The sequence below is a fragment of the Rhizopus microsporus genome (assembly GCF_002708625.1).
Source record: "Rhizopus microsporus ATCC 52813 unplaced genomic scaffold scaffold_3, whole genome shotgun sequence".
Classification (NCBI taxonomy): domain Eukaryota; kingdom Fungi; phylum Mucoromycota; class Mucoromycetes; order Mucorales; family Rhizopodaceae; genus Rhizopus; species Rhizopus microsporus.
Genome location: NW_019671918.1, coordinates 1,380,649 through 1,404,631, shown reverse-complemented (window position 1 = coordinate 1,404,631; position 23,983 = coordinate 1,380,649). Strand labels below are relative to the sequence as shown.

The 23,983-nt window shown below is 36.9% G+C and overlaps 9 protein-coding genes across 9 annotated transcripts; 4 read left to right on the top strand and 5 right to left on the bottom strand.

Moving 5' to 3' along the window:
- Positions 1-52: 52 nt before the first annotated feature.
- On the top strand, positions 53-2,900 carry RHIMIDRAFT_234989 (kinase-like protein; the record flags this gene model as incomplete). Its single annotated transcript, XM_023608271.1, has 9 exons — positions 53-188; positions 246-637; positions 698-903; positions 963-1,116; positions 1,175-1,434; positions 1,488-1,730; positions 1,789-2,078; positions 2,144-2,338; positions 2,395-2,900. 9 exons carry the CDS (start codon positions 53-55, stop codon positions 2,898-2,900), a joined length of 2,382 nt encoding a protein of 793 aa, XP_023469357.1.
- A 15-nt stretch (positions 2,901-2,915) lies between these two features.
- On the bottom strand, positions 2,916-3,670 carry RHIMIDRAFT_248780 (acyl-CoA N-acyltransferase; the record flags this gene model as incomplete). The annotated part of the gene is made up of 5 exons (XM_023610558.1): positions 2,916-3,016; positions 3,067-3,336; positions 3,387-3,477; positions 3,525-3,549; positions 3,618-3,670. The coding sequence occupies 5 exons, from the start codon at positions 3,668-3,670 to the stop codon at positions 2,916-2,918; spliced, it is 540 nt and encodes a 179-aa protein (XP_023469356.1).
- A 1,486-nt stretch (positions 3,671-5,156) lies between these two features.
- On the bottom strand, positions 5,157-6,024 carry RHIMIDRAFT_290003 (uncharacterized protein; the record flags this gene model as incomplete). Its single annotated transcript, XM_023613698.1, has 2 exons — positions 5,812-6,024; positions 5,157-5,366 (listed from the first exon to the last, which is right to left on the bottom strand). The coding sequence occupies exons 1-2, from the start codon at positions 5,959-5,961 to the stop codon at positions 5,157-5,159; spliced, it is 360 nt and encodes a 119-aa protein (XP_023469355.1). The 5' UTR covers positions 5,962-6,024.
- A 2,992-nt stretch (positions 6,025-9,016) lies between these two features.
- Positions 9,017-9,256, top strand: RHIMIDRAFT_191858 (uncharacterized protein; the record flags this gene model as incomplete). Its single annotated transcript, XM_023605958.1, has 2 exons — positions 9,017-9,083; positions 9,135-9,256. Coding segments are annotated over 2 exons (189 nt in total), but the record flags the coding sequence as incomplete, so codon positions are not given.
- Positions 9,257-10,810: 1,554 nt separating this feature from the next.
- On the top strand, positions 10,811-11,154 carry RHIMIDRAFT_198772 (uncharacterized protein; the record flags this gene model as incomplete). Its single annotated transcript, XM_023606317.1, has 2 exons — positions 10,811-10,954; positions 11,020-11,154. Coding segments are annotated over 2 exons (279 nt in total), but the record flags the coding sequence as incomplete, so codon positions are not given.
- Positions 11,155-13,612: 2,458 nt separating this feature from the next.
- RHIMIDRAFT_290001 (uncharacterized protein) lies at positions 13,613-15,154 on the bottom strand (the record flags this gene model as incomplete). The annotated part of the gene is made up of 5 exons (XM_023613697.1): positions 14,989-15,154; positions 14,724-14,938; positions 14,563-14,667; positions 14,061-14,508; positions 13,613-14,004 (listed from the first exon to the last, which is right to left on the bottom strand). Exons 1-5 carry the CDS (start codon positions 15,128-15,130, stop codon positions 13,613-13,615), a joined length of 1,302 nt encoding a protein of 433 aa, XP_023469352.1. The 5' UTR covers positions 15,131-15,154.
- Positions 15,155-19,364: 4,210 nt separating this feature from the next.
- RHIMIDRAFT_273113 (uncharacterized protein) lies at positions 19,365-20,102 on the top strand. Its single transcript, XM_023612365.1, has one exon. It carries the CDS (start codon positions 19,435-19,437, stop codon positions 20,023-20,025), a length of 591 nt encoding a protein of 196 aa, XP_023469351.1. The 5' UTR covers positions 19,365-19,434; the 3' UTR covers positions 20,026-20,102.
- A 625-nt stretch (positions 20,103-20,727) lies between these two features.
- Positions 20,728-21,564, bottom strand: RHIMIDRAFT_198751 (TPR-like protein; the record flags this gene model as incomplete). Its single annotated transcript, XM_023606315.1, has 3 exons — positions 20,728-20,884; positions 20,941-21,106; positions 21,162-21,564. 3 exons carry the CDS (start codon positions 21,562-21,564, stop codon positions 20,728-20,730), a joined length of 726 nt encoding a protein of 241 aa, XP_023469350.1.
- A 625-nt stretch (positions 21,565-22,189) lies between these two features.
- On the bottom strand, positions 22,190-23,974 carry RHIMIDRAFT_273110 (uncharacterized protein). Its single transcript, XM_023612364.1, has 8 exons — positions 23,715-23,974; positions 23,583-23,661; positions 23,487-23,536; positions 23,345-23,425; positions 23,013-23,282; positions 22,898-22,949; positions 22,621-22,843; positions 22,190-22,571 (listed from the first exon to the last, which is right to left on the bottom strand). The coding sequence occupies exons 1-8, from the start codon at positions 23,929-23,931 to the stop codon at positions 22,302-22,304; spliced, it is 1,242 nt and encodes a 413-aa protein (XP_023469349.1). The 5' UTR covers positions 23,932-23,974; the 3' UTR covers positions 22,190-22,301.
- Between the last annotated feature and the right edge of the window lie 9 nt (positions 23,975-23,983).

Sequence of the window (23,983 nt, the reverse complement as noted above, 5' to 3'; positions counted from 1 at the left end):
TTTTATTTCCCTTTTTACTTTCTTTTCCTTTTTTTTTCTCTCTCTTTAAACAATGGACATTAGTCGAAGCATTTACAGGGCTGGACTATCTGGAAATATACCTTCACCGTCATCAAGCAGTCATATTTCAACAAGAAAATTACGCGACCTTCATCTTTCTGAAAATAGCAGCGCTTTTAGCTTCCGAGGTAGATATACATGACAGTCTTGTATCATTGCTATATATCTTATCTATTAATTTCAAGGGCATTCATCAAATGCTTATCCTCAACCTTTCAAGAATAAGAGCAATTCAAATCAAAAATATTATATGCATGATGATAGCGATTGGGATTCAGAGCCAGAACTAGAAGTTGTATCAGTACAGGAAGCGTCGAGAATACAAAGGAGGATGCCTTCTATTAGAAGAAAAGTTAGTAAAGCAAAAAGTGTCAGCAGTAATAGTAGTCATACTATCACTATATCAACAAAGAGGGACTCTCCTTATTATTGTGAAGAAATCGGTCCTCAACTTGATCTAGGCTATCAATGGCCACAGCAGACTAAGGCAGTAAAAGGGTTTGTAAAAGTCACATCAGAGAATACCTATGATCGATTGAAACATGTTGAAAGAAAGATGTTGGTTAAAAGGCAAAAGGTAACTTCAAAAAAAAAAAAAGCATAGAAATAGAATTGCTTAAACATACTGCGCATATAGAATAGAAGCCTGATTCAATCATTGACAGTTCATATCAAGGAAGCCTATAGCGATTTTAACCCAAGCTTCACTTTTGATGAGAGTAAGATACCAAAGCGTATACTGACTAAGCCAAGCAAACCTTGCAGAAACGAAGGAAATGACAATGAAAATTTTGATTATATACTTAAAGTCAATGAAATACTTGGTCATGACCCAAACCATCAGTAGAGTATATAACTCTATAAAATTTACCTGAAATCAAAAACTTATCATCAATCAATAGGTATAGAGTGATTGATCTACTAGGTCAAGGTACGTTTGGCCAAGTAGTCAAATGCGAAAAAATCTCAACAGGAGAGCTATTCTCGGTCAAAGTAATCAAGAATAAAAGCGCCTATAAAACACAAAGCTGTATGGAGATTGAGATACTGAAAAAGGTACAAAGAGGGAAATGAGGAAAAAATAATACGCACGTAATGTTGATTCACTTCATAGCTTAATCAACAATGGGATCCCGAGGATAAGCATCACATCCTACGCCTTCATCATGTATTCTCCCACAAACAACACTTGTGTCTGGTATTTGAATTGCTTTCATACAACTTATACGATCTCATCGGCCATAACCGATATAGAGGTTTTCCCCCAGAAAAAGTGCGAGCGTTTGCAGCACAGATATTAGATACATTAGCGTTACTGAAGGAAGCTAAAATTATCCACTGTGACCTTAAACCGGAAAACATTCTTTTAACGAGGTAGATAAAATAACAGAGATAATGTTCATGATTAATGTCTTGCTTTTTATTAGCGAAAAATCGATGACCATTAAAGTGGTTGACTTTGGATCATCTTGTCACGAAGCAAATAGAATTTACACCTATATCCAATCAAGATTCTATAGATCCCCTGAGGTCTTGCTTGGGTTACGCTATACGTCTGCCATCGATATGTGGTCCTTTGGTTGTATTGTGGCAGAACTATTTTTGGGATTGCCATTGTTTCCGGGTAGCTCTGAATATAATCAGTTATTTAGAATAGTAGAAATGCTTGGGTAAGCTGAACAAAAGGAGAAAGGTATCATACTGACCTTTGCTAAATTACTATAATAGTGTTCCTCCCAAGGATATGTTGAGCAAAGGTAGAAATACGCCATCATTCTTCAACAAGAAGATGACAGGGCCAGATACATTTGAGTATGAATTAAAGGGACGTGAACAATACAGCCAAGAGAATGATAAGAATGAGCTACCCAGAAAAAAGTATTTTCCTCAAACTCTTTTGAAAGATATTATTATGGAATTCAACAATGGAAAACCCGTCTTGACTAAGGACGAACAGGAAAAAAGAAAAGCTTATGGCTCATTCTACTCGTCTAGAGAAGAAGAGGAGCAAAAAAAGGGTATACATTTTTCTTTCTTTTCTACTGATGCATACCTGGTCAGATATGTACTTATTCTTATGTAGAATATGAGGCAAGGCTGTGTCTACTCGATTTCTTATATGGAGTGCTAGAGTTGAATCCGCTCAAACGCTGGACGCCGCAGCAGGCTCTTCAGCACCCTTTCATCACACAACAACCTTTTACAGGACCCTTTAAACCAGATGCACATATACCAGTTCCTTCAGCATCAGCAAGTATTGACGTGGCTACTAAAGCAGGTATGCTTACAGACGCAGATTCCACTTTTTTTAATTATAAACTCATTCACAAATAGGAGACAAGCCTTTAAACAGTGTACGCAAACGATCTGAATCAATGAATAAGCCCACAGCGCCCGAACAAATAAAGGTTATCGCTCAAGAAATTCATCATCCCATTGCAAAATACCCCAAAGAAAAAGTCTCCTCGCAGAATAGCTCCCAAGAATCGTCTCCTGAATACAGACTGCGACACGCACGATCCCAGGGAGACTATATTGGTTTGCTTCCTCCGGATATGTCAAAGAGCAACGGACTACAGGATGACATGCGCCATGTCAAAATATCTTCACAAGTCAAAGTCAGAACAGGCTCTCATGACTCCCTCAAGACCCCGCCGGGAAACGGTCAGACGGTACGTGGTGTCATGGACGGTGGTAAACCTAAATTGGCAAATGTACGAAAGGCACACGCAGGTGAAGCAGCTGGAGGATTGCTCATGATGCGTCAGAAAGAGAACCCAAAGAAAGACGTATCGAAAGCACGGTTGACAGATGCATTTAGATTAAAGACATATCGATAATAAATGATTTTATTACTATCGCCATGAATCAAGATCTTCTGGGTTAACATAGACATTTTCTCCGTTTTCTCGAATCGTTTCCTTTTTAACGTCTCTTGGCAAAGGTTTCCGCATGTCTAAATGATAAAGTTAGCCTTCAGTCTTTTTTTTATCATATTAAACTGACCGTAGGCATCTTCGTTTGTATGCCCAGCATAATAGTTTTTTACTCTTCGATAGACAGAATATCCAAATTTACGGTACATGTCTATTGCCACCGAGTTGGATACTCTCACATACAGATCAACAAACCAACAATCGTATGACTTTTCAGATACTTGTTCAAGCAAGTTCATCATACCGTCTGCGAGCCCCAGTCGACGGAATTCAGGTGCAACTGTGATAGCCGTGACGTGACCATGCCAGTTTTTACCTGTACCTTCTGTCTTTCCCATCACTATATATTCGAATTAATATGTCGTGTATTCTATAAGCTATCGTCATTACCATATCCCATAAGGTTGTTATGTGGGGACACTTGAACTGAAAATAAATCTGGCCATCGTGCAAGATATTGAAGGTAGAATGAGATATTGTACTATATAAAGTGTTACTGGTTGTTCTAAAAGAATATTATATAGTTACTGTTTCAGTAAGTGGATCGAGATTACTGCATGAAAATGTAGTATATTCGCAGCGTTAGTTCGACATTGAGGGAACAATTGCTGTGAGCCTTACATGTTATTAAACTCAAATAAATCAGTTGCTTTGAATCGTCGCAGTAAGCTCATGTGTAAAGGAGAAAAGTAAAAGAAAAATTCAATATTCATAGATCTTAATAGTCACGCGTCGGTTTCTGAAAGACGAATACATACTTGACAGCATTTATGCATTTTAGATAAGGAGTGATTTTATGCGTCTATCTTTACTGAAAATGTTTTTCTTTTTTTTTGAATAGACAGCGATTACTCTAAGTAAGTACAATATTACTTGCTATTCACCTTGAAAATGTCTAATACATGTGTGTATAGTGTGCCTTGTAGTAAGGCAAGGAAGGCGGGGATATGGAAAGCCCCAGACATGGTCCCTCTGGCCTTAAGCTTCAGTGAACGGCATAAGTGAACTGTTAGCATTGTAACAGTGCTCCCTTTTATTGGCCGGGGAATCTGTATATTTGTTGATAAAGGCATCTTGATAGTGGTGATGTTGTCTGACCTGATACTACCACTGATACGCGCAAAGAGCGCATTGGTGAAAAATAAAATTATACTGAATCAATGATTCAGTAAACATTATTTTTAAAAAGTATACCTAAAGATTTTATGTCGTGTTTTTCTTGAACTTTAAACAGCAAAGGCTTTTGGGTGTGTATATCTCAACTGCTAAATTGAATGAAGGTTGAGAATCAACAAGCAATGATATACGAATTGCCCAGCGAGTATCCTCATTAACTGATATCTGTAAGAAGAGCTCCTATCTTTTACACATTTCACATATCGAAATGAGCAATGACTATATCGCCTCTACTTCCATCTCAGATGTGATTATAGGCTTTCTAGCACGCTTTATTTTCAGCAATATTATAAAAATTAATAAATAAAATCCTTATTGTCCTCTTTACATCTTTCTGACTGTGCATTCGCCATGATTTGGAGAATTGATGGCAGGGACGTGTATCAAAAGAGTCTTCTGTGGCAAGGGAGGGAGGTCACCACATCTTTAGCCTTTGTTTGGCAAGGTAGCCGCTCTCTCTATTACTAATATTGACGGTGCGCTGGGCAATCTTGACAAACTTGGCTATATACATCCATGCATATTGTTTTTGCCGTTGTGTTTCCAAGTTTGCGCTCTCCAAAAACAAGCGTCAAGTGTACATCATTTTTCGTTCTACGTATGATCGCATCTGGTCTTCGTTGCTCGAAATTTTCTGCGACTTTGTTCGTCCATCTTAAGATTATATTCTGTTGATTGTCAGATAGCAGTGAAGTGAGCAGGGAATGATAGTTGTTGAAAGTAAGACGCGTGTGAGTTTCATAATAAGGATTAATGTTGTCAGCATGATTTAATGTAGTCGGTGTGATTATTTATCATCGAATGCGATAGAAGAAAATGTGCCCTGCCGTAAGATTATACTCGAGTTATTGATTCATATCAAACACGTCAGCTCCAAATTTCTGATTCCCCGAGCTTTGACTCATCTACTTCTTTTTTTTTGGGAGGAAATTCAGCATAGAGGAGGCATACTTAGATGCATCAGCCGAGCAGGCCGATTGAATATTAACAGGTAAAGCGGATCTTTGGAATTTCGTCATTATCGCACTCCATAGACTCTATTTGAGGAGAAAGGGAGTCCGTAGGAGAGTTAGACCGAGTGATCTTCAAAGCAAGATTCTCAGAACGAGCCTGTACAACGTCATTGTCTGTTGACAGGAAAGTGACAACTTGAGCAAGACTGTGAGAGCCAGAACAGACTTCAACTTCAGCAGCCTGGAGCGAATTAGGATATTAATATCATCGACTTCGACCCCAGAAAAACTGAGAGAGACGCTTCAATGGTCTCGCGCGACTGAACAGTGGGCGCAGTATCCTGAAAGATATGTATTATGTCATTGATTAGGAAGAATATAGTCTTCAAACCATTAGGCCTCGCATAAAATACTTAGACACTCGTCAGAAAAACTGACCAGGCCATCGTGTATGTATTCTCCAAAGACTAGCACTGTTAAAAGACGATGACAGATTGCATTTTACATTAAAGAACTAATAAATGTTGGAAGTAAAACTTTCATCCGCCAAATAATACTGAGTCCGCAAAAAACTATATCCGTAAATTTACAGCAATGCAGCATTCAAACATAATGTGCGGCATCGATCTATGCCACAAAGAATATATGTGCTATACAATACATCTTTATGCCTTCTTTCAACGTACCTGCATCAAGGCACAGCTATCTTCAGGGAAATAGGGTTTTTTTGTAAACTTGTTTTTACAATGATAATAAGCACCCATAGCTTTTTTGTTCGTCATACAGGCGTGTAATATCCCATTTTTTTGATGATAATGATCTAATAACACAAACATGCTTAATCAATCTTACCAAATTAGAGCACATGTTCACTCTCTCTTTCTCTCTTTCTCTCTCTCTGTCTTTTTTTAGTTATTACATTCGATCGATCTGTTTGCTCAAGGTTAGCAGTAAAGAATACTTGCTTCTTGTCAGAGAAACATTTGAATAGATGCACAAGACAAAAAAATGGCGCCTATTTTCATACATGTCTTGATTATGCATGTTTATGCTCACCTTTCCGTTTTTTTTTATTGATAAGAGTGTTATCCCCAAAGCGTACTTGACGACACTAAAAATAAATTAACGGCTTCTATAGAACAAAGTCATGGTATCATTTATTTATTGACATGTTTTAAAGATGACTTGTCTCTCATTATCTTTTATTCCTCATGTGATAAGGTTATTATTTGAAAATCCTCAGATCCAGGGCTTGTTTCTTTTTTCCTTGCATATGACTTACTATTTTTCTCCCGTGTTCCTTAAGGGGTTGTTTCCGTTTGTTGATCATCCTCTATCATGTCTAGCATATATCTATCTTTTTTACTTTTATATTAATGAGGACTCTAAAAAAAATGCATGCTATATATAGAAACGTTGGATAAATGTAAAAAAGGCCATAGTGACGTTGAAGGGGCGGGGATAAGCTTGCTTATTATACCTTTCTAGGGCGAAGCGTAGTTGAAAACCTGTTGTAGAATATTTCACAAACTTAATGGAGTGGCACGAGATCAAGCCCCACATTCTACACACATTGGTTTAATTGGAAATACTTCTCTGATTGGATGATATAGCTCAGCCAAGCGTTCGCCATCAAATCTATGGTTTGAACGTGTGAAGAAATAGAGAATAAGCACATGAACCAAATTCTACAATTCATGCAAAAAAGTCATCACAAACGCTCACACAGCGAGAAAGATTGAACATGGCTCCCCCTTTTTTTTGTCATTTCACTTTCTTTACTATCTCTGGTGTTAACGTGGAGATCAGAAGAAATCAGGGTGAAGATGGAAGAAAGAAAAATTAATGAAAAAGGGAGGGATGATGGTCTATGCTCTTGTGAGAAAAAAAAGATTTGTCAAGATATTAACAGAGATAGAGAGGAGAATGAGGCAAAGATAACATTGAATATTTGCCACCAGGAATGACTGGAATAATTCAAAGTATCCCCTTTGTCAAGACTTGCTTAATGACTGAGTCACAAACAGAGCGCTTAAAGTGACGATTCTATTCTGCTCTTGGTTGTTATCATTCATATACTGTCTATGTGTTCTCATATTTTTCATTATTAAATAAAAGTCTAGCCTTTGGATTGTGTAGCTAAAGGACATGAGCGTCATATGTTGCTTTACTTGTTAAACTCATGGATAAAGGATGACAAATGATAAAAAACTGACATTATTGTATGCAGTCCGAGAAACAACACTATGAAACAGACGTATTTCTCAAAAAAGAAGTAAGCTTAGACATTCATGTATATATCTTATCAAAGAGGATACATGAATAAAATACACTCTGCAGCAAATACGAAAAGTTAACCCGCCAATTTGTTACAACCCCCTTCTTTTTTCTTGTATAAAAAAAGATAGATAGATCATCCAAACATGAGAAAGTACTATTAGAACCCTTGTGGGTCACACGAATAGCGACTATGAAGTTTATATTCCATATTTATACAAATTAAAAAACAGATAAATACTTTCTTTATATTCTTTTTCTAGTTCTCATTTGCCACCTCAGCCGCGCGCGTCCGCTCCCCCCCCCCCTTTGTGTTATATATATAACTCAATTGAAATCATTACGATCACTTGACAGCTATTTCCCATTTTATTATCTCAGAAAGAAAAAAAAAGTTACTCGGTGCTATCTTGCATATTTATTTGGTCAAAATGGAACGAAGTGCTTCGAAATAAAAAAAACCTTAATCCTTTTTCCATAACAACAACAACAAACCATTCTAGTTTTATCCAAGCTTGATTGGATAAAGAGTATAATGAATATTAAAAAAGAAAGGAGCAAAAAGGGGATGATCTACTAAAGATTATGAATAAGACCAAGGTGTGTTCTCTTTTTGGCTTATCACTTGAGCCCTCTCTCTCTTGACCAGCTTTTATTTATGTTTTTATATATAATTATTTAAATTACTGTTTACATATCATATTGTTTATATATAACAAGGAGTTTGTATAGGAGAAGAGGGAAAACAAAGAAGATAACCAAGAAAGATGTAAAATAATAAAACGTTAACATCAAAGGAGGCAGGGGTCATCTTCAAAAACGGGGTTAACATATAAAAAAGCGCCAACCAAAGGGGAGACTTGTATTTTAAATGGTATATGTGGCAAATAGATTATTGTAAAAAAGAGTAATTAAAATCAAATTGTATTACATTGTTTGCATAAAGTTGATAATAAACAAAATATCAAAAAGAGAGAAAGAGAGAACGAGAGAGAGAAATAGTTGTTTATAGGGAATAGGTTAGCAATTTCTTTTTTTTTTGTTATTTTCGTTTCCTCCTTGTTTACTTAAACCAATCATATTGATCGCCACTAAACCAAAATACCTTTTATTTGTTTGAACATCATTTTGAAAAAGTATTTCAATGGAGGAATTTTGGCTCACTTTTTTATTTTCATTCTTTTTCTTTTCTTTTTAACCAAGGCATAAACGTATCACTTTTAAGGTACGTAAAAAAAAAGAGCGCTTTTAATTTATTTTTACTTACACACCCTAAAGAGAATGGAAGGATTATATCAAACATTACCTTATCCTTATTTACCACAAGCCCCAACTACGGATTATTCGAATCCCACAGCAAATCATTCTGGTAGTCCTGCCTCAACACCACTCATGATGTATCGTCCTACGCTCGAAAGACCTGTACAGCCATTAGAAAATCACCCCCCTCCTTCTCCTCCTAGTACACTTCACTGGTCTCATCCTTACCATCATCACCATCATTATCACCACCACACATCACCGAGCTCCTCTCCTTATGGCTGCTATGGTAGCACCAATTCGGTTGTCATGGCATCATCATCTCCAACACGACCTAAAGTGAGCACTAACATTTGGGAAGACGAAGGCACACTCTGCTTCCAAGTTGACGCCAAGGGTATCTGTGTTGCTCGTCGTCAAGGTAAATTTCTATTCTTTGCTGATGCTATAAGTCTGACTTTATTTTTATTAGACAACGACATGGTCAATGGCACAAAGTTACTCAATGTCGTCGGCATGTCCCGTGGTAAACGTGATGGCATCTTGAAAAATGAAAAAGGCCGTGTAGTAGTAAAAGTAGGAGCTATGCACCTTAAAGGAGTATGGATTCCTTTCCAAAGAGCAAGAGAGTTGGCTACAAAGTTCAAGATTATCGATTTGCTCTATCCCTTGTTTGCCGATGATCCCTCCATTTTTTTATGTAACAACCCATTGCCTCACAGTGACTTGAGTACGGACAAGTCCAAGATTATCGTAAACACATTCCATCCACAGCAACAACAACAACAACAACAGCAACATCGTCTCTCAATAGACTATAATACCTGGAATAACAAACCATCACATTACTTACCGCATCATTATCCTCAAGGTATTTATATATACAAACAAATAATGGTGACGTATAACTTATCCCTTTCGCTCTCCCCCAGTTATTCATAGAAATAATGAATTATCCTCTAATGGTAGTCCACCTAAACTGATGACTCAACCTACCAATCCATCAGAAGAACATAATAACCATGACGTCTATGACCCATCTCCTTACGACTATCGACCTTCTCATGGCCGCAGTAGCATCAGCAGCCTTTCTAGTCATCAATCTACGTATCTATACCCACACGATAATAATCCTAATCGCCACACTGAAGAAGAAAAATTACCTTTAGAGTCCTTTTATGGATGCGATAAAGAACGAGATGGTCCTACAACACCTTCATCATGGTATTCACCTGAGACACCTACAGCTGTACTTTATCAGCAAAAGAAACGCAAATCGTCATTATCAAGTGATGAATTAAGTCAAAAGGTCAGTCCTTATTCCCGTGTTACGAAAAAGACGAGAGTTGCACAAGAGTAGCTCTCTTTCTTTCTCTCTGTCTCTCTTGTTGTCTTTACCTTTCTCTTTTTTCTGCTTCTATATATAAACTGTGTATGTTCCTTTTCATATACCCCCTATTTCCTCAACCTTTTACCACATATCACATATACATGTTTTATTCCCCCATTTATCTTTTTACTATTATACTTTCTTAAACATACAGTTGAAACTATTACACATTTTCAAAAAAATAAAAACGACCATAGCAATAATCGGAGTATAAATAAACTTTCATTTGGTGGTGGCACATTAAATAATCACGGTATATTTTTCTATTCTTTATTCGTGATAATCAAAGGAAAGATTAATGAGTATATAAAGAAAACGACAAAGGGTAAAGTAAATAAAAAAGTCGATAAAGGGAAGAGATGACAAACATAACATATATATATATATATATGTAAATACATCTATTTATATATCTGTGGTGAATACAAATGTGTGTGGCGCGGGATGTAAAAAGCCACATTACTTGGCTTGGCACCGTTACAAAAACCATAATCTTGGTTGTGCCACACAACATTTTTCTTTTTCTTTCTTTACTTTCTTTCCTTCTTTTTTTTTTTGTTTTTTACTTTTTATTTATATTTACAATGACAGTGGCTGCAGTGAAAGAAGAATCAGAATTGACTATTAAAGAATACGTACCATCTAATGTGTATGATACTACTAGCAACAATACTCCTTCCCCTCCTACCATTACAACTTCAAATGATACCTCATACAATGACTCTATCCTGTCAACCAATAGCAACAAAGACGAAGAGATGATAACAACAACAACAACAACAACGCATGATAACACAGCAGAATCAAAGCCATATAGTTGCCCCGAATGCCATCAAACGTTTAGCAGACCACACAATTTAAAGTCTCATCTTACCACTCATTCCGCCGAGCGACCATATCGGGTAAATATTCATTCAGTTCTCAAAAAAAAAAATCTAACTATTTATTACTATTATATTATTATTAGTGCGATGTCTGTAACCATCATTTTAGAAGACATCATGACTTGAAGCGCCATCAAAAGCTGCATACAGGAGAAAGGCCCTACGTTTGTAAGAACTGCTTCCGTTCATTTGCTCGACTGGATGCACTCAATCGTCACTGCAGGGCAGAGGGTGGCTCAGCTTGTGCCCTTGTCATGCAACAGCAAATGAAACAACAGGAGCAAGAAATGGCACGCATTCAATATGAAGCATATCAACATGAAAACAAAAAGAGACGATCAGAGAATCACGATCCTGTAGTAGACAAGACGACAACCATGACGATTACTCCTCCTACGGATATTTCGCCACCATTGCCACCCTCCAATGGCAGTAGTCAATCACCACCGAATCGACCGGTGATTCCTCAATTACAAATTCCACATCCTGCTTCACATCTATTTCCAAAAGATCCAAACCATAATTACACTACGATACCACCTAATACAGCAAAATCACCTTCTGCTCATCAATTATTACCTTCACCCAATGTCATCTTACCTAATAATCTGACGCCTCCTGTTTATACGTCACAAAAAGGTTTACCCATCACGCCCTCATCTCCTCCTGCATCCTCACAGCATCTTCAACATCCAAATAATAATAATACTAGTAATGGCAAATCACCGCTTTATTCCACCTCACCGTGGTCATCACCTTATTCGCCCAGACCGACGCTCCCTCCGCTACCCCAAAATCATGATATAGAACGACTGCTAAAGGAAAACGAAGAATTGAAAAAAGATATCGATCAACTAAGAGCCATGGCCCAAAAGGAAGCCACATGTTTAAAGTCAAAAATACATGATTTACAAGTCGAGGTAAGTAGTATGTGTTGAGAATGAATATGTATTAACATTAATTATAGAATAAAGTCTTGCGATCCTTAATCCATGGACCTACGCCCACACTATCTGACAAGTCATGATTTTTTTTAAATAAAGGAAAAACATCGGACCTTACCAACTATTTTCTTCTGTGGCATCACCAATCATACGCATCGTGTAACATTGTGCGAGTCAAGCAGCCGTTGTACATAAAGGGCTAGAATGCCACTTTGAGGCGTAGTTTTTATCTTGACACTATTTATTCTTGACACAAAAGTTATCTTTTGAGAGGGAGGAGGCTTGCTTCATTTGTCTTGAGCATAAAGGTTGACCCCAAAATTGATATATTCTTCTGTGCGCTCTTTGCTTTACGGCAACACAAAACTACTTTCAGCAGCAAAAGTTTACAGAAACTAGAGAAATTGTAACCGTGATTGCAATTTCTTTATATATGAAGAACACCTGTTTGACCACTTGAGTAATTAAAAAAATAATTGGTGCCACGGATAAACGCAATTGCTATGCTTTTGTTTTATTTTCAATGGTAATCCCCCCTCTTTTCGCCACTATGTATGTGTGTATCTACGTTCTTCTAGAAGATGCTGTAATTAGAAATGCTCTTGTGATCTCTAGTACTTTCTTTTATACCTTCTCTACTCTCTAGTCTTGCTCGTGATATATTCTTGTTATCTAATAGAAAGTTACATAAAACAAGATTGTCCCCCTTGTTAGTGTTTCTCTTGGCTGTACCTTCCCATCCAAAAATAAACTCAAAGTACACATTCATAAATGTTAAAAAACTCAGTAGAAAACACTTGTAAGGATACACAACGAGGGGAGAAGAAGCTTTAAAGTGTGGGCGAAAACATGCACGTAAATTAGGCCAAAAAATTAGCTTAGGAAAAGCTTCTGGTTTAGCTGGGTTGCCTTTACGGATGGAGGCATTGTACAAAGCAAAACGATGATGGGCGCAAGAGCTGAAAGAGAGGGGAAGGATTTGACAGGAAAAGCAGGGCAAGGCGTTTAGGGGGGCAGTCTAACGTCATTCATGCTATCATTAGTTTAATATATCGAAACTTTATTGTTTCTTCAAGAAGAAAATAGAGAGTGTTTTATATTTTGAAAAGAATAGATGTCACAGCTGATGCCCCTATATGATGTGTACCTGGAAGAGGGGTTCAATACGCCCGTTTCGTACAAAAGCTCTGAAAAACAGGTGTCAAATTAATAAGTATATGCAGAAAATAAGTGCATGCCAAATAAAGAGCGTAGAAACGCGATTGTATGTATCAGCTTTATGTTATATATGCACGTCCTTATTCGTTTCAAAATCTTGAATGTGGTATTGCTGGCTCATCCTATGAAAAAGGTAGTGCTTTTCTTAAAAACAGGGATAGAGTATAAATATAGCTATTTGTCCTGTAAAGTTTAGTTCAAAGTAATTTTCTATAATGAATGTGTGTTTTTAGTTTTCGGCTATGGTAAATGTATGGATTCAGAGGGAAAAAAAATTCAAGGCCGGACAGAAAGCGAACTATAAATGACATACTTGTATCGGTAATAACGACCCCCTTTTCTGATGTGCAAACTAGTACTGCAACCAAGTATTACCGTCATCTTTTACACTTGCACAAACCAATAAAATAAACTAAAAAATATGCTGTACAATCAGTTTTATTTTATCTAGAACATTTACAGAATATTATTATTATTAGAAAAAAGGGAAGAGAGTACATTGTTATTAGAGCCTCTAAGTAGAAACACCGGCATACTTTTTATACGACTTGCGGATCTTTTTGTTATCTGCAACCGCATTCATTGCTTTAGCTACACCTGTACCATCAAAGTGATCTACTCCAAATAAGTCGGAAGCAGTATATTCAAGTTCAAACTTGGCATCTCCGTCGTTGTTGGCCTTTTCGAGATCTAAGTAGTACTGTTCCCAGTCAAGGATCGTGCCCACAGGATACCTGCCACCTTCTGCCTGGTATTTATATACACGAATCGCTGGGTTGTTTTTGGGGATAATAGAAGGTGCATTAAACAGGCCAACGGCTGTCTTGCTATCCACATTGTTGTGCTTGCCAGCATGAACGAGGGTATATTCATCGTCGTCAGAAACGATGGCGTTCAAATTATCATCTAATTAAATAGATTAATAAATAAGGGGAACCAAAATAAATTGGTATGTCACTTACTGTTGGTATGACCGGTAAAATGACCAGCAATGATCTTGCTGTGTTTACCAAGGAGATCGATATATTTTGAATAGCACTTGTCCTTGAACAGCTTGGATCCATCATCATCTACAGGAGGAACATGACCCATAAGGTAGACTTGGTGGTTGCCATCCTTTTGGGCATAACGATCAAGGGTGCTCTCAAGCCACTTTAATTGAATGGTGCCAGGACTGCCTTCTTTGTCACAGTCGGAAGCATCGTCCTTTTTGAAAAAGTACATCGAGTTTGTATTGATCACGGTCAATTTGCCATCAAGTATATCTTGAGCAAAGTAGCCACCTTGAGCGAAATTTTGTGTCAAGTTCAAGCCGAGAGGTTTCCAGATGGATTCTAGTTTTGTAAAAATTTTGGCTTTTTTGCCGAGATCGTTATGATCAAATCCATCGTTATTCCCAATCGTAGGTATCTTTAAAATAAGCAGTGAGTAAAAATAAATATAAAACGTGTACTCTAGGCTTACATAAGGTGTGTGCTTAGTGCTATAGGCTGATTGAAAGTATTTGAGAACGGTTTTATGGCTGTCGACGATATCATCGTCGCTGATTGGCAAGTCATCGTCTCTGTCCTGCATTTCAAGAGATTAGCTGCTCCGTTTCACGAAATTAATGAGGTTAAACTCACATGTCGGGCTGTATCACCTGTATACAGAATGAAATCCACATCTTGAACCTTTTCCTTGAGGAAATCAAATGCAATTTGCACCAGAGGTACAGGTGTGTCACAATCAGTACCCAGGGCACCATATTTACCGGATTCCTTGGATCGTTTCTTGCCATGTCGATGACAAAGTGAAGATGGATCAGCACCTTCCTTATAGTATGGATCAAGATGAATATCTATAACAAACTGTTATTGCCATGTTTTCTTAATTATGTACTAGACATACCTGTGATGTGAAGAAACTTTCCATGTAAACCGCTTCCTCTCTTGACAAGAGCACCAGGCTGTTGAAGAGGGACGGTATAAACGGATTGTTGTAAGAGTAAGATACAAGCCGAGATATAAGTGAAAGAGTGTGTAAACTTCATTGTAAAGAAAAAAGAAAAGAAAAGAAAAGAAAACTCCTTGATTCTGCTGTCGATGAACTGTATCCGTTTTATATCTGATCTGGTTAAATGGTATGACAAAATCACGTTTTATGTTGTTGAACCCTTAATTAAAGCATTTCTCCTTTTTATGCTATTGTGTCTAAGCAACGCACTCCGTCAAATAATTAGCTGATTTAAGTAGCTAATATACCTTTTTTATATTGTCGGTATTATTTATGTATAATGAGATATTTATCGTATTTGATGAATAAACACCATCTGCATATCATTATTTTAGTATAGTTTCAAAGGTAATGGTATCTTACATCAAGCAAAAATATCGTGTATATTTTTAGTCATTTAGATATTGCTGCATAGCATCGGTCATGATACAAACTGTTCCCCTCTCTTTTCTTTTTCATACGAGTGTTGTCTGTTTGATGATGCGTGATTACCGTCATAGTCTACTCCTTGGATATCATCGTGATTATGCATGATATACCAAGGGATCAAGTTATCCAATGACTAACAAATACTAAATGAGCATCATTACAACTGATCAATCAAAGTGATCTTACTCGTTTTTATTATCAGGGTAATTTTTCTTCTGTAATTATATTTCTGAAAGCTGGTTTTCAATTAAGAAAAGGGAACTCTCGCATGACACCGAAAATGTTTATGGTTTGATTAATTAAAGGGGAGCAAATAAGGTTTGTTATGTAGCATATCAAGCATACACAAATCTCCCAACTTGGCTTGTTGATTGCGGCACTCTGTGTCCTCTCCTTTGGATTTATATAAAAAGACTTTATTCTTCTTGCAGAATCTAAGAAAAAAAAAGAAGAAGAAAAAGAGAACCGATAGATTAACCGAGTGTATATTGACTGCACTGGGATGTCTGCAGTTTTTATGCCTGCTCAAGTAAACAAACAGGTCGAGGCCGACCTCTTGTAACACGGTATTTCTTTACTTAAAATGCAGCCGACTTTAACTTTGTTGGTTAAACTTCAGACAATTAGTCTGTGTAGTACTTTTTTTTGATAGTGCTAACAAGCAATTCCGCGTGTTACTGAAGCACAACCAAAAAAGATCGAGTGCTACTTATATGCATCTAATGACCATTCGTATGCAAAACACGCTAACAGTTGACAAGAAACCATCGATGTATTAAAAAAAAAAGTGATCCATCCACTGTAAGCCTTCAAGAACAAGTCTCTAGAGTACCATCACTTAGGAAATGATTTATATGGTTGCTTATTTCAAATCAGTAAAATAAAAGAAACGTCGGATGAACTTTGTGTTCAAAGATATAAAGAAACAAGCACAATTTGACGATTTGTGCAGGCTATGCTAACGTGACTATTAACACTCTATTGTTTCTTCAGCTATGGTCATGGGGTTAAATAAGGTCCTTCGAGCAATTACAAAGCAGGAGAGGTAGTTTGTATAGATTTAGAAAAATTAAAACTTTTTGAAAGGAGTTCCTTGGTAACATCACCTTCTCCTTTTCGGATAAGTCCACTGAATTAGACAACATAGCATGGTAACTAGAGCCATAATCCATTAGATAAAGCTCAGATCTTGTAATAATCTTGTAGAAGCTTGGAAATTTTGTGTCTTTTGTCAAAAATACACAGCTCTTTTCCTAATAGCCATGAGCATAGATAATGCTTTTACTCTTGAAAGTGTCCAATTTTCAAAAGAATGTAAAAATCATTTCTACTTGGGCCAAGATGGCTCTTACTGTTGTATAGTTTCATCTGATGGAAGAAAGAATTTAACGTGTACGAACTACTTCAAAAAGGGAGATGTGGAGAAGGAAAAAAATCTGGAAAACCAATGAGAGGAATACAATAAGCGTTACACAAGTATACAGTGCACACTGATTCTCAAAATCAAATATACTGTTCATAAAACCTGAAGTAGTAGGCCACATCAGACTTTATTTATCTTTCATTTCAATAAAGAGTCTATATCGATGTTATCACACAAGATACAATATTTCAAAGGCAGTTTAGATTTGCTATTCCGTGTACTGATGAATAACGGGACCGAACATACGGAAAAAGCACAGCATACAACGGGAAAATATACCAGAGGCACAATAAGCTCGATTAATTTGTCTGACGTCCTACACACACAGAAATCCTTCATCCGTCACTTTTGTTAAACCTTTATTACATATGAAACCAGTACGAGCTTGATCAGCTGAAAATTTTCTTTTTTTCATCAGCTTATGAGCTAAATCACTGAAAGCATGTTTTGTATATTAAAATGGGTTCATCAACGACCCATCCTAAATACAAGTTTGCATTGGAACACACCTATACCTATTGTCTCGGTTTAGGGACAATGGTTGTAAAGTGAACGGTAGTTGTGTGCTGAGACTGGTCCCGCGAGCGGAAACAAACCCTGGCTGTTCGTCCCTGAGATTGTTCAAAAACCCAATTACGGGATATGACAGTAGTTCAGACCATGGTGTACCTTTGCCACAGTGTATTTTTAATGGATTGCCTAAACTTAATTTAGAGCATATCAATGCGCAACCAGTGTGGTTTTTACTTATCCTTTATTAGTATTGCTAACACTTACTAATGTCAAAGGGTTATACCAAGTATTATCCGTTTGTTGTATGAATAAATCATGGAAGAGCGACTGTTGTCAAATCAACAAAAAAGAGAGTAAGGGATGTGATTGATGGGCCAAGATTTCCTAATGTGCGCTTATTATTAGTGTTACTCTTAAAGTTGGGTATATTATATCCAATCATTTTAGGTTAAGCTATTTTCTGAGCAAAACTTTGTTTTTCATTCTTAAACCCTTCATCTGACACCACGGAGGTTTTTCATTGTATGCAAAGATTTTCTCCGTAATTGCGAATTTGGAGCTGGGGATGCATGTTTAATTCACACACTTGTAAATATATACTCCCCCAAAAAAACACTAAGGATAGACTGTGAAAATGATTACTATATCAAGCATATCAAAACTGATATAGTGTCATTTTTAAAATTAACTCGCGCTTTTGTAGATGCATCTGATCGAGCGACTCACCAATGCAAGACAACGTGCCTATTTCTGCCAAGTTATGTCTCAAACACATAACCTGACGGAAGCTAATATTTGCCTTGGCTATATCTTTGATCACCTGATGTTCTGAGCACTTCTTTAAGAGATTTATAGCTGCTGATTGCTATGAAGAGATAGAAAATGACTTGGCAATGTTGGTGGTTTTGGATGCGAAAGAAGTGATTGAAAATTAATTGACAGCTTTTCGAAATATATACACTGCTGTACATCGATTCAGGCTCCGACTTCACCGTCATTCAAGTTTAGGGCATCTGAATCAACTCATGAAATCAACATTCCTATTTCAAAATGCAGCCTTAACCATGTTGCTACTAGCAACTTTCAATAATCAACCGTATCGCTCTTAAAAATCCAATGTAAATACATTTTAACTGAAAGAAATGGTCATTAATATTATTATTGTATTAATTTTGTTATATTTTCATTATTCTGCTTCTTTTGTTGAAAGTACTAAGGTACGAACTGTCGTGAGTCTACAGAATTCCTTCTTTGCGCTTGTTAATGTAAGCTAAAAGATAATGAAAAGATATTAACGAGATTATACGTATCTAATGAATGCTTTATTCAAGGTAAAAAAATCGTGTATTCATTTTGTAACTCACTCATTCGCGTTGTTTACATAAACTTGACAATTTAAGTCTCTCCTTGTAATCGGTCATTCAAACCATGATTTATTTCCGCGGGGCAAGTCTTTCCCCACACCATTAATTTCTTATTCCGATATTATTAATTTTTTTCCAAAGGACTTTTTCATCATTTTCCCAGTGGGAAAACCTGAGGGTCCCTGTTCATTGTATTTCGTAAGCAATGGGTATTTGTTGTTGGCTATAGATCAAATCAAGATAAGCTTATAAACCTTACTCAAAATGGAGAAGCTGCAGATGCATTGTTTAGCATGCGCATGTAAAAAGCGTCTGTGCATACAATAACTGTGTTTATATATTACATCAACATGTACACAAGCACACGCATATGACAAGCTTCTTCTTCTTCTTATTCTTTGCCTGTTCATAATTACAGTTTTTTTTTTTTTAGTTCTTTGAAAGAATAGCATCATCGGAGAAGTGATCATGAGAAAATCCAAGACGGGAAGTTTTGGGAATATGAAACCCTGTAAATTAAGTTTATTCCTCTTTCTTTTTCACTTTTTTCTCTTCTTTCCCTCCTTTTTTTCTTCTTCTTTCATTCGTCCCTTTTTATACTTTAAGTGACAAATGACAGAATTTAATTATCCTTTAGCCAAGGAAAATGCAAAGACAGTACCGTTGTACCATCATGAGCAAGTACCATTTCAGTCCTTTTATAAACAAAATACAACCAGTAATCAAGCTAAACTACCAGCAGATCAGAATGTGTCAGGGGACCTTCAGGACATCATCTATAGTTATCAATCGCAACCAGAGTTGCTCAAATTGATCTTATCTAGTAAATTAGAAGAAGACAAGAGAAGAGCAGAGGAAGCAAAGCTACGAGCAAAAGAATTGGATCTTTTATTGATTCAGCAGCAACTAGGCAACAATAGCAACAATAACAATAGTAACAACAATAACAACAATAATAATAATAATGATCTCGTCAACCTATTTCCTTTAAACATGCAACCTATGAATCAAAGTCCAGTGAGACGCCCTAGCTTAGATGCTATTCTATCTACACCTTTATTGTCACAACATAGGCGTGATTCTACCTTTGGTTCTTCATTTACTTCAGATGAATTAGATGACCAAGCATTCTCTCCCATCACATCATCCACAGCAACAACTACCCCTGTTTCCTCATCCGCACTTCTTCACATGGAAAGGTAAATTTTAATCACCCGATCCATTTGCGTTTGTGGGCTCTAATATATATAACATGATAGTTACCCTTCAGCCGTTATGTCATCATTAAGTAAGTTACCAGATGAAAATGCACACAAAATTCAAAGATACAGCATACCTCCAAGGCCACGTAGGAGAAGAGAGATGCAGGCGATCACCAAGATTGTAGAGACAAGAGAGTATCCTTACATAGACGGTTACTTTTGGAAGAACAATGGTAACACGATACAAAAAAAGACGGGGAATAAAAGCGTGTATTATAAATGCTCCAATAGCAATAAGGTAAACTCATATAGTCATTTATTATAAGTTTCAGTAGTAGAATAACCCGTGATTTTTTTTTCCCTCCTTCTTAGGGTTGTCCTGTTAACAAGACAGTAACATGGAAAGGCAATGGAGAATATTTGATAAAGTACCGAGGAGAGCATTTATTAGAATGTAATAAGGTGCAAAGAATTGTAGACGTGTAAAGTAGTTATTGTATACCACTGTATGGCCTTTCTCTAAATATGTATATGAACCTTATGATGTTACCCCCTCTTATTTTGTATATCCAACTGGATTGGATAAATATATGATTTTTATATAGAAAGTAACAATACAGTCGACAATAGTGTCGATCGCACAATTACGTGCTACGTTTTAATATCTTTATTTTATTTGTAATACATATTCTCTATTTACAACTCAAGACATGCTTTCAACATAAGCAAGTGTCCTCTCTTTCACTCTCTGTACGTCGTCTTCTGTTCCATTATTTTTTTCGAATTGTAGCCATTTCTTGAATATAAACTTCATCTTTTTAGATGAAAACTTCATGGAAGCAACACGTTCAAACAGACGTCTATATTTTAAATGTGTTAGTCCCTTGACATGAATTATATATGTCTATATGATTACCTCGCCATTTCCACATCACCCACTTTAATTTCCATGTCTAAATAGACGTTCCAAAGATCTAATCGTTTAGGATGATTACTCACAATGCCTTCTAATAGAGTACGTCCTCTTTCCGCTTCCCCATATTTAAATTCGAGTTGTGCAAACTTTTGAACAGTTTGAATATCTATTTGATTTGTTAGTTCATATTACACATACATATAAAGTATATTCAAACTCACGTTCGTGCTTTGGGAGCACCTTCAAGCTCCTCTGAAGTGTTTCTCTTGCCTTTTCCACTTTATTATGTTGTAGTAGGAACAAGCCAAAGCTAGTCCAGACATCGCGCGACTGTCCAAACTTCTTGCACATCTCTTCCCAAACAGATTCTGCCTTATCCAATTTATCATTACGCTCATAAATTTTGGCCAGTTCCTTATACACCTTGACTGGCTCGCAATAGATCGTTGCTCGTTTAAACACGTCTTGGAGAGTCTCTTCTGTACCAAAGCTATTTTCCAAGTTCATCAGAGCTACCCAGACGTTCATCTTTTCTTGCTCTTCTCTAAAATTAATCGTCTTTAACGCACGTTCACCAATCTTGCGTGCCTTATCAATCTCTGATAATTTCAGCTCATAGGCCATATAGTTGATCCAAAGGTACGATGAATTGGGTGATCCAACCAGTAATCGCTCAAAGTCATGTCCATTCTGTGGTGTTCGTTCGTTTAATTCTCCTGTTAGATCTTGTTCAATCTCTTTCTTCTTTTTGGACCTTTTGTTCTTTTTTGTTTCTTCATCGCTTTCGCTTTCTTCGTCTTGTTCTTCTTCATCGCTCGAATCAACTCGATTGTTGATGCCCGTCCAATCGAAACTATCAATCTCTAAGGCTGCAGTTGATGTATCCTTTTGTTCTGTCACTTCTGATTTATCTTGTTTTCTCTTCTTCTTGGCTGGTTCTTCAGGAGATTTGGTATCATTTTTCTTTACTGTTTCAACAGATTTCTCTGTTTGCTTATGAATTATCTGATCCTTCTTGGGATCATTGGTATGCTCAGCCTTTTTGGTGCTGTTGTTCTTTCTCTTGCCCATGATAACTTAAAGGGAAACTCTAGAGAAACTGGCCGAAAAAATAGAAATATAGCCTGCAGTCACAGTGGCTTAAGTCCGTTTTTAGAAGTCGCTGATAATGCAAAAGTAGATCAATTGCCTTAAAGCCACAAAAAGAAGTATGAAAAAGTATATATTTGGACATAAAGAGTAGATAAAAAAAAAAAAAAAGAGAGAGAGAGAGGGGAGAGAGAAGAAATAAAAGATACAGTTATGTACTTATAAATAATTTAACAATGGAGAGCGTTCGTCTATATAAAGTAAAAGGGGATCTAATGATGGTGATGATGATTGTCTTTATGACAGCTGTTATCAGAAGTAGTTAGCTGAGCCTTTGCTGAACTAGCATCTTCTAAATAGATCAATATATCCTGTATATTATGACAATCATTTTTTACTGTATCTTTGACAAGTTGCTCTAGTTGATGTGCCTTTTGCATTGACATTGTTGGGTTTAATTGAAGGACCAAGTCGATATGATTGTATCTTCCTTGCTTACGACCTCGAATAGAATGAAAATTAACCAAGCCTGACTCTGTTGCCTATTAAAAAAAGAGTAAATACCTTTCATTGTCATTTATATGTGCTTACCTTCACTTTAGATACGGCTGCTATCACAGACTGCATTTCATTTGCAGAAATTCCTCGGTCCATTAACTCGCTCATGGATGATCTGATTAATCCAACGCTGCTTTGGATCAGCATGGCCGAAACTGCGATACCGCCAAGTGGATCAAGAACAGGCATGCCTGCATAACTACCAACGATAGCTACAAGGGCAACCGCACTAGAATATGCATCTGATCGATGATGCCTAGCAACATGGTAAGCATCTTTTATAAAGCATATACACAAACGAAGAACCTACCATGCATTGGCTATGAGTACATCACTACGCTCTTCTTGACCAACCTTAATAGCTACGTTCAGCCCTGTTAACCTCTTTTTACGTAAATAATCCTTTTCTCTCTTTTTATACTTACTCACTCGATATAACCATTCTTTAATGATCACGCTTGCTAGAGCAAACCATGCAGCATTAGGATCTAACACGCCACCATGTCCATGTGAATGGCCCAGGAACGAATGCGATTCGGCTACAGTGCTACCAGCAGCAGCGGCGGCAGTGGTTACAGAAGGTGCCGAGACCTGAAGCGTTGCAAGTAAAAGATCAAACGAATGCCATCCAATACCAACAGCACCTGCCAAAAGCAAGGAAGATACTGCCACTGATCCAACTGTTTCGAATTTTCCTATATATAAAAAAATGCATGAATATGCCATCATGCTTCAGTTATTCTTTGTCCAAAAGTACCGTATCCATAAGGATATAGACTATCTGGCGGTTTTCGAGACATTCTATAGGTATAAAGTGTCACAAAGTCACTCAGTAAATCTATTCATGCAAAAAAAAGTTAGGAACCTGTCATTATTTTTTTTTAAAAAAAAAAACTTGCCACTAAAGGAGTGGAGTGATTCTGCTAATAGTGATGCAGAGTTCATCATCCTACATAATGTTCAGTAACCAATGACCCTCTCTTTTATTTACTTACCATCCTGCAACACCTTTGCTGACTGTTAACCCAACATTGGAGGCTAGACCGATGATAGTTATCCGAGTACCACGCTTACCTAAAGAAAACAGATATAAGCATCTTCTCTATGTCAAGTATATTTCTTTTTACTTGAGGACTTTAGAGATGTTAAGAGGTCTGCGTCATGATGATGATGTCCGTGTGTGCCATGCTGTCGAACACTTCCATTCCAAACTGGATGACGACGATTGTTGTGTGAAGCAGTGAGAGCCTTTGTAATAAAGAAGCGATTTAAAGGTTTGCGACAAAAGAGAGACTGTTTGTATAATATAGATCGATGCAGTACGCTTCTTTGTGCTGCAAACATGGTCGTCATAAAGAGAAGGTACGAAGAAAAAAAAAAAGAAAAAGGGCAAGGT

What these genes read in the sequence shown, in the direction of transcription:
- RHIMIDRAFT_273113 (XM_023612365.1), top strand. Translation starts at nt 19,435, where the DNA reads ATGACAGAATTTAATTATCCTTTAGCCAAGGAAAATGCAAAGACAGTA.
- RHIMIDRAFT_273110 (XM_023612364.1), bottom strand. Translation starts at nt 23,931, where the DNA reads ATGTTTGCAGCACAAAGAAGCGTACTGCATCGATCTATATTATACAAA. An exon ending in AGAATGGTTATATCGAGTGA is followed by an intron (nt 22,950 to 23,012) that starts GTAAGTATAAAA and finishes GGCTGAACGTAG; the next exon opens with CTATTAAGGTTGGTCAAGAA. An exon ending in CAGCCGTATCTAAAGTGAAG is followed by an intron (nt 22,572 to 22,620) that starts GTAAGCACATAT and finishes TTTTTTTAATAG; the next exon opens with GCAACAGAGTCAGGCTTGGT.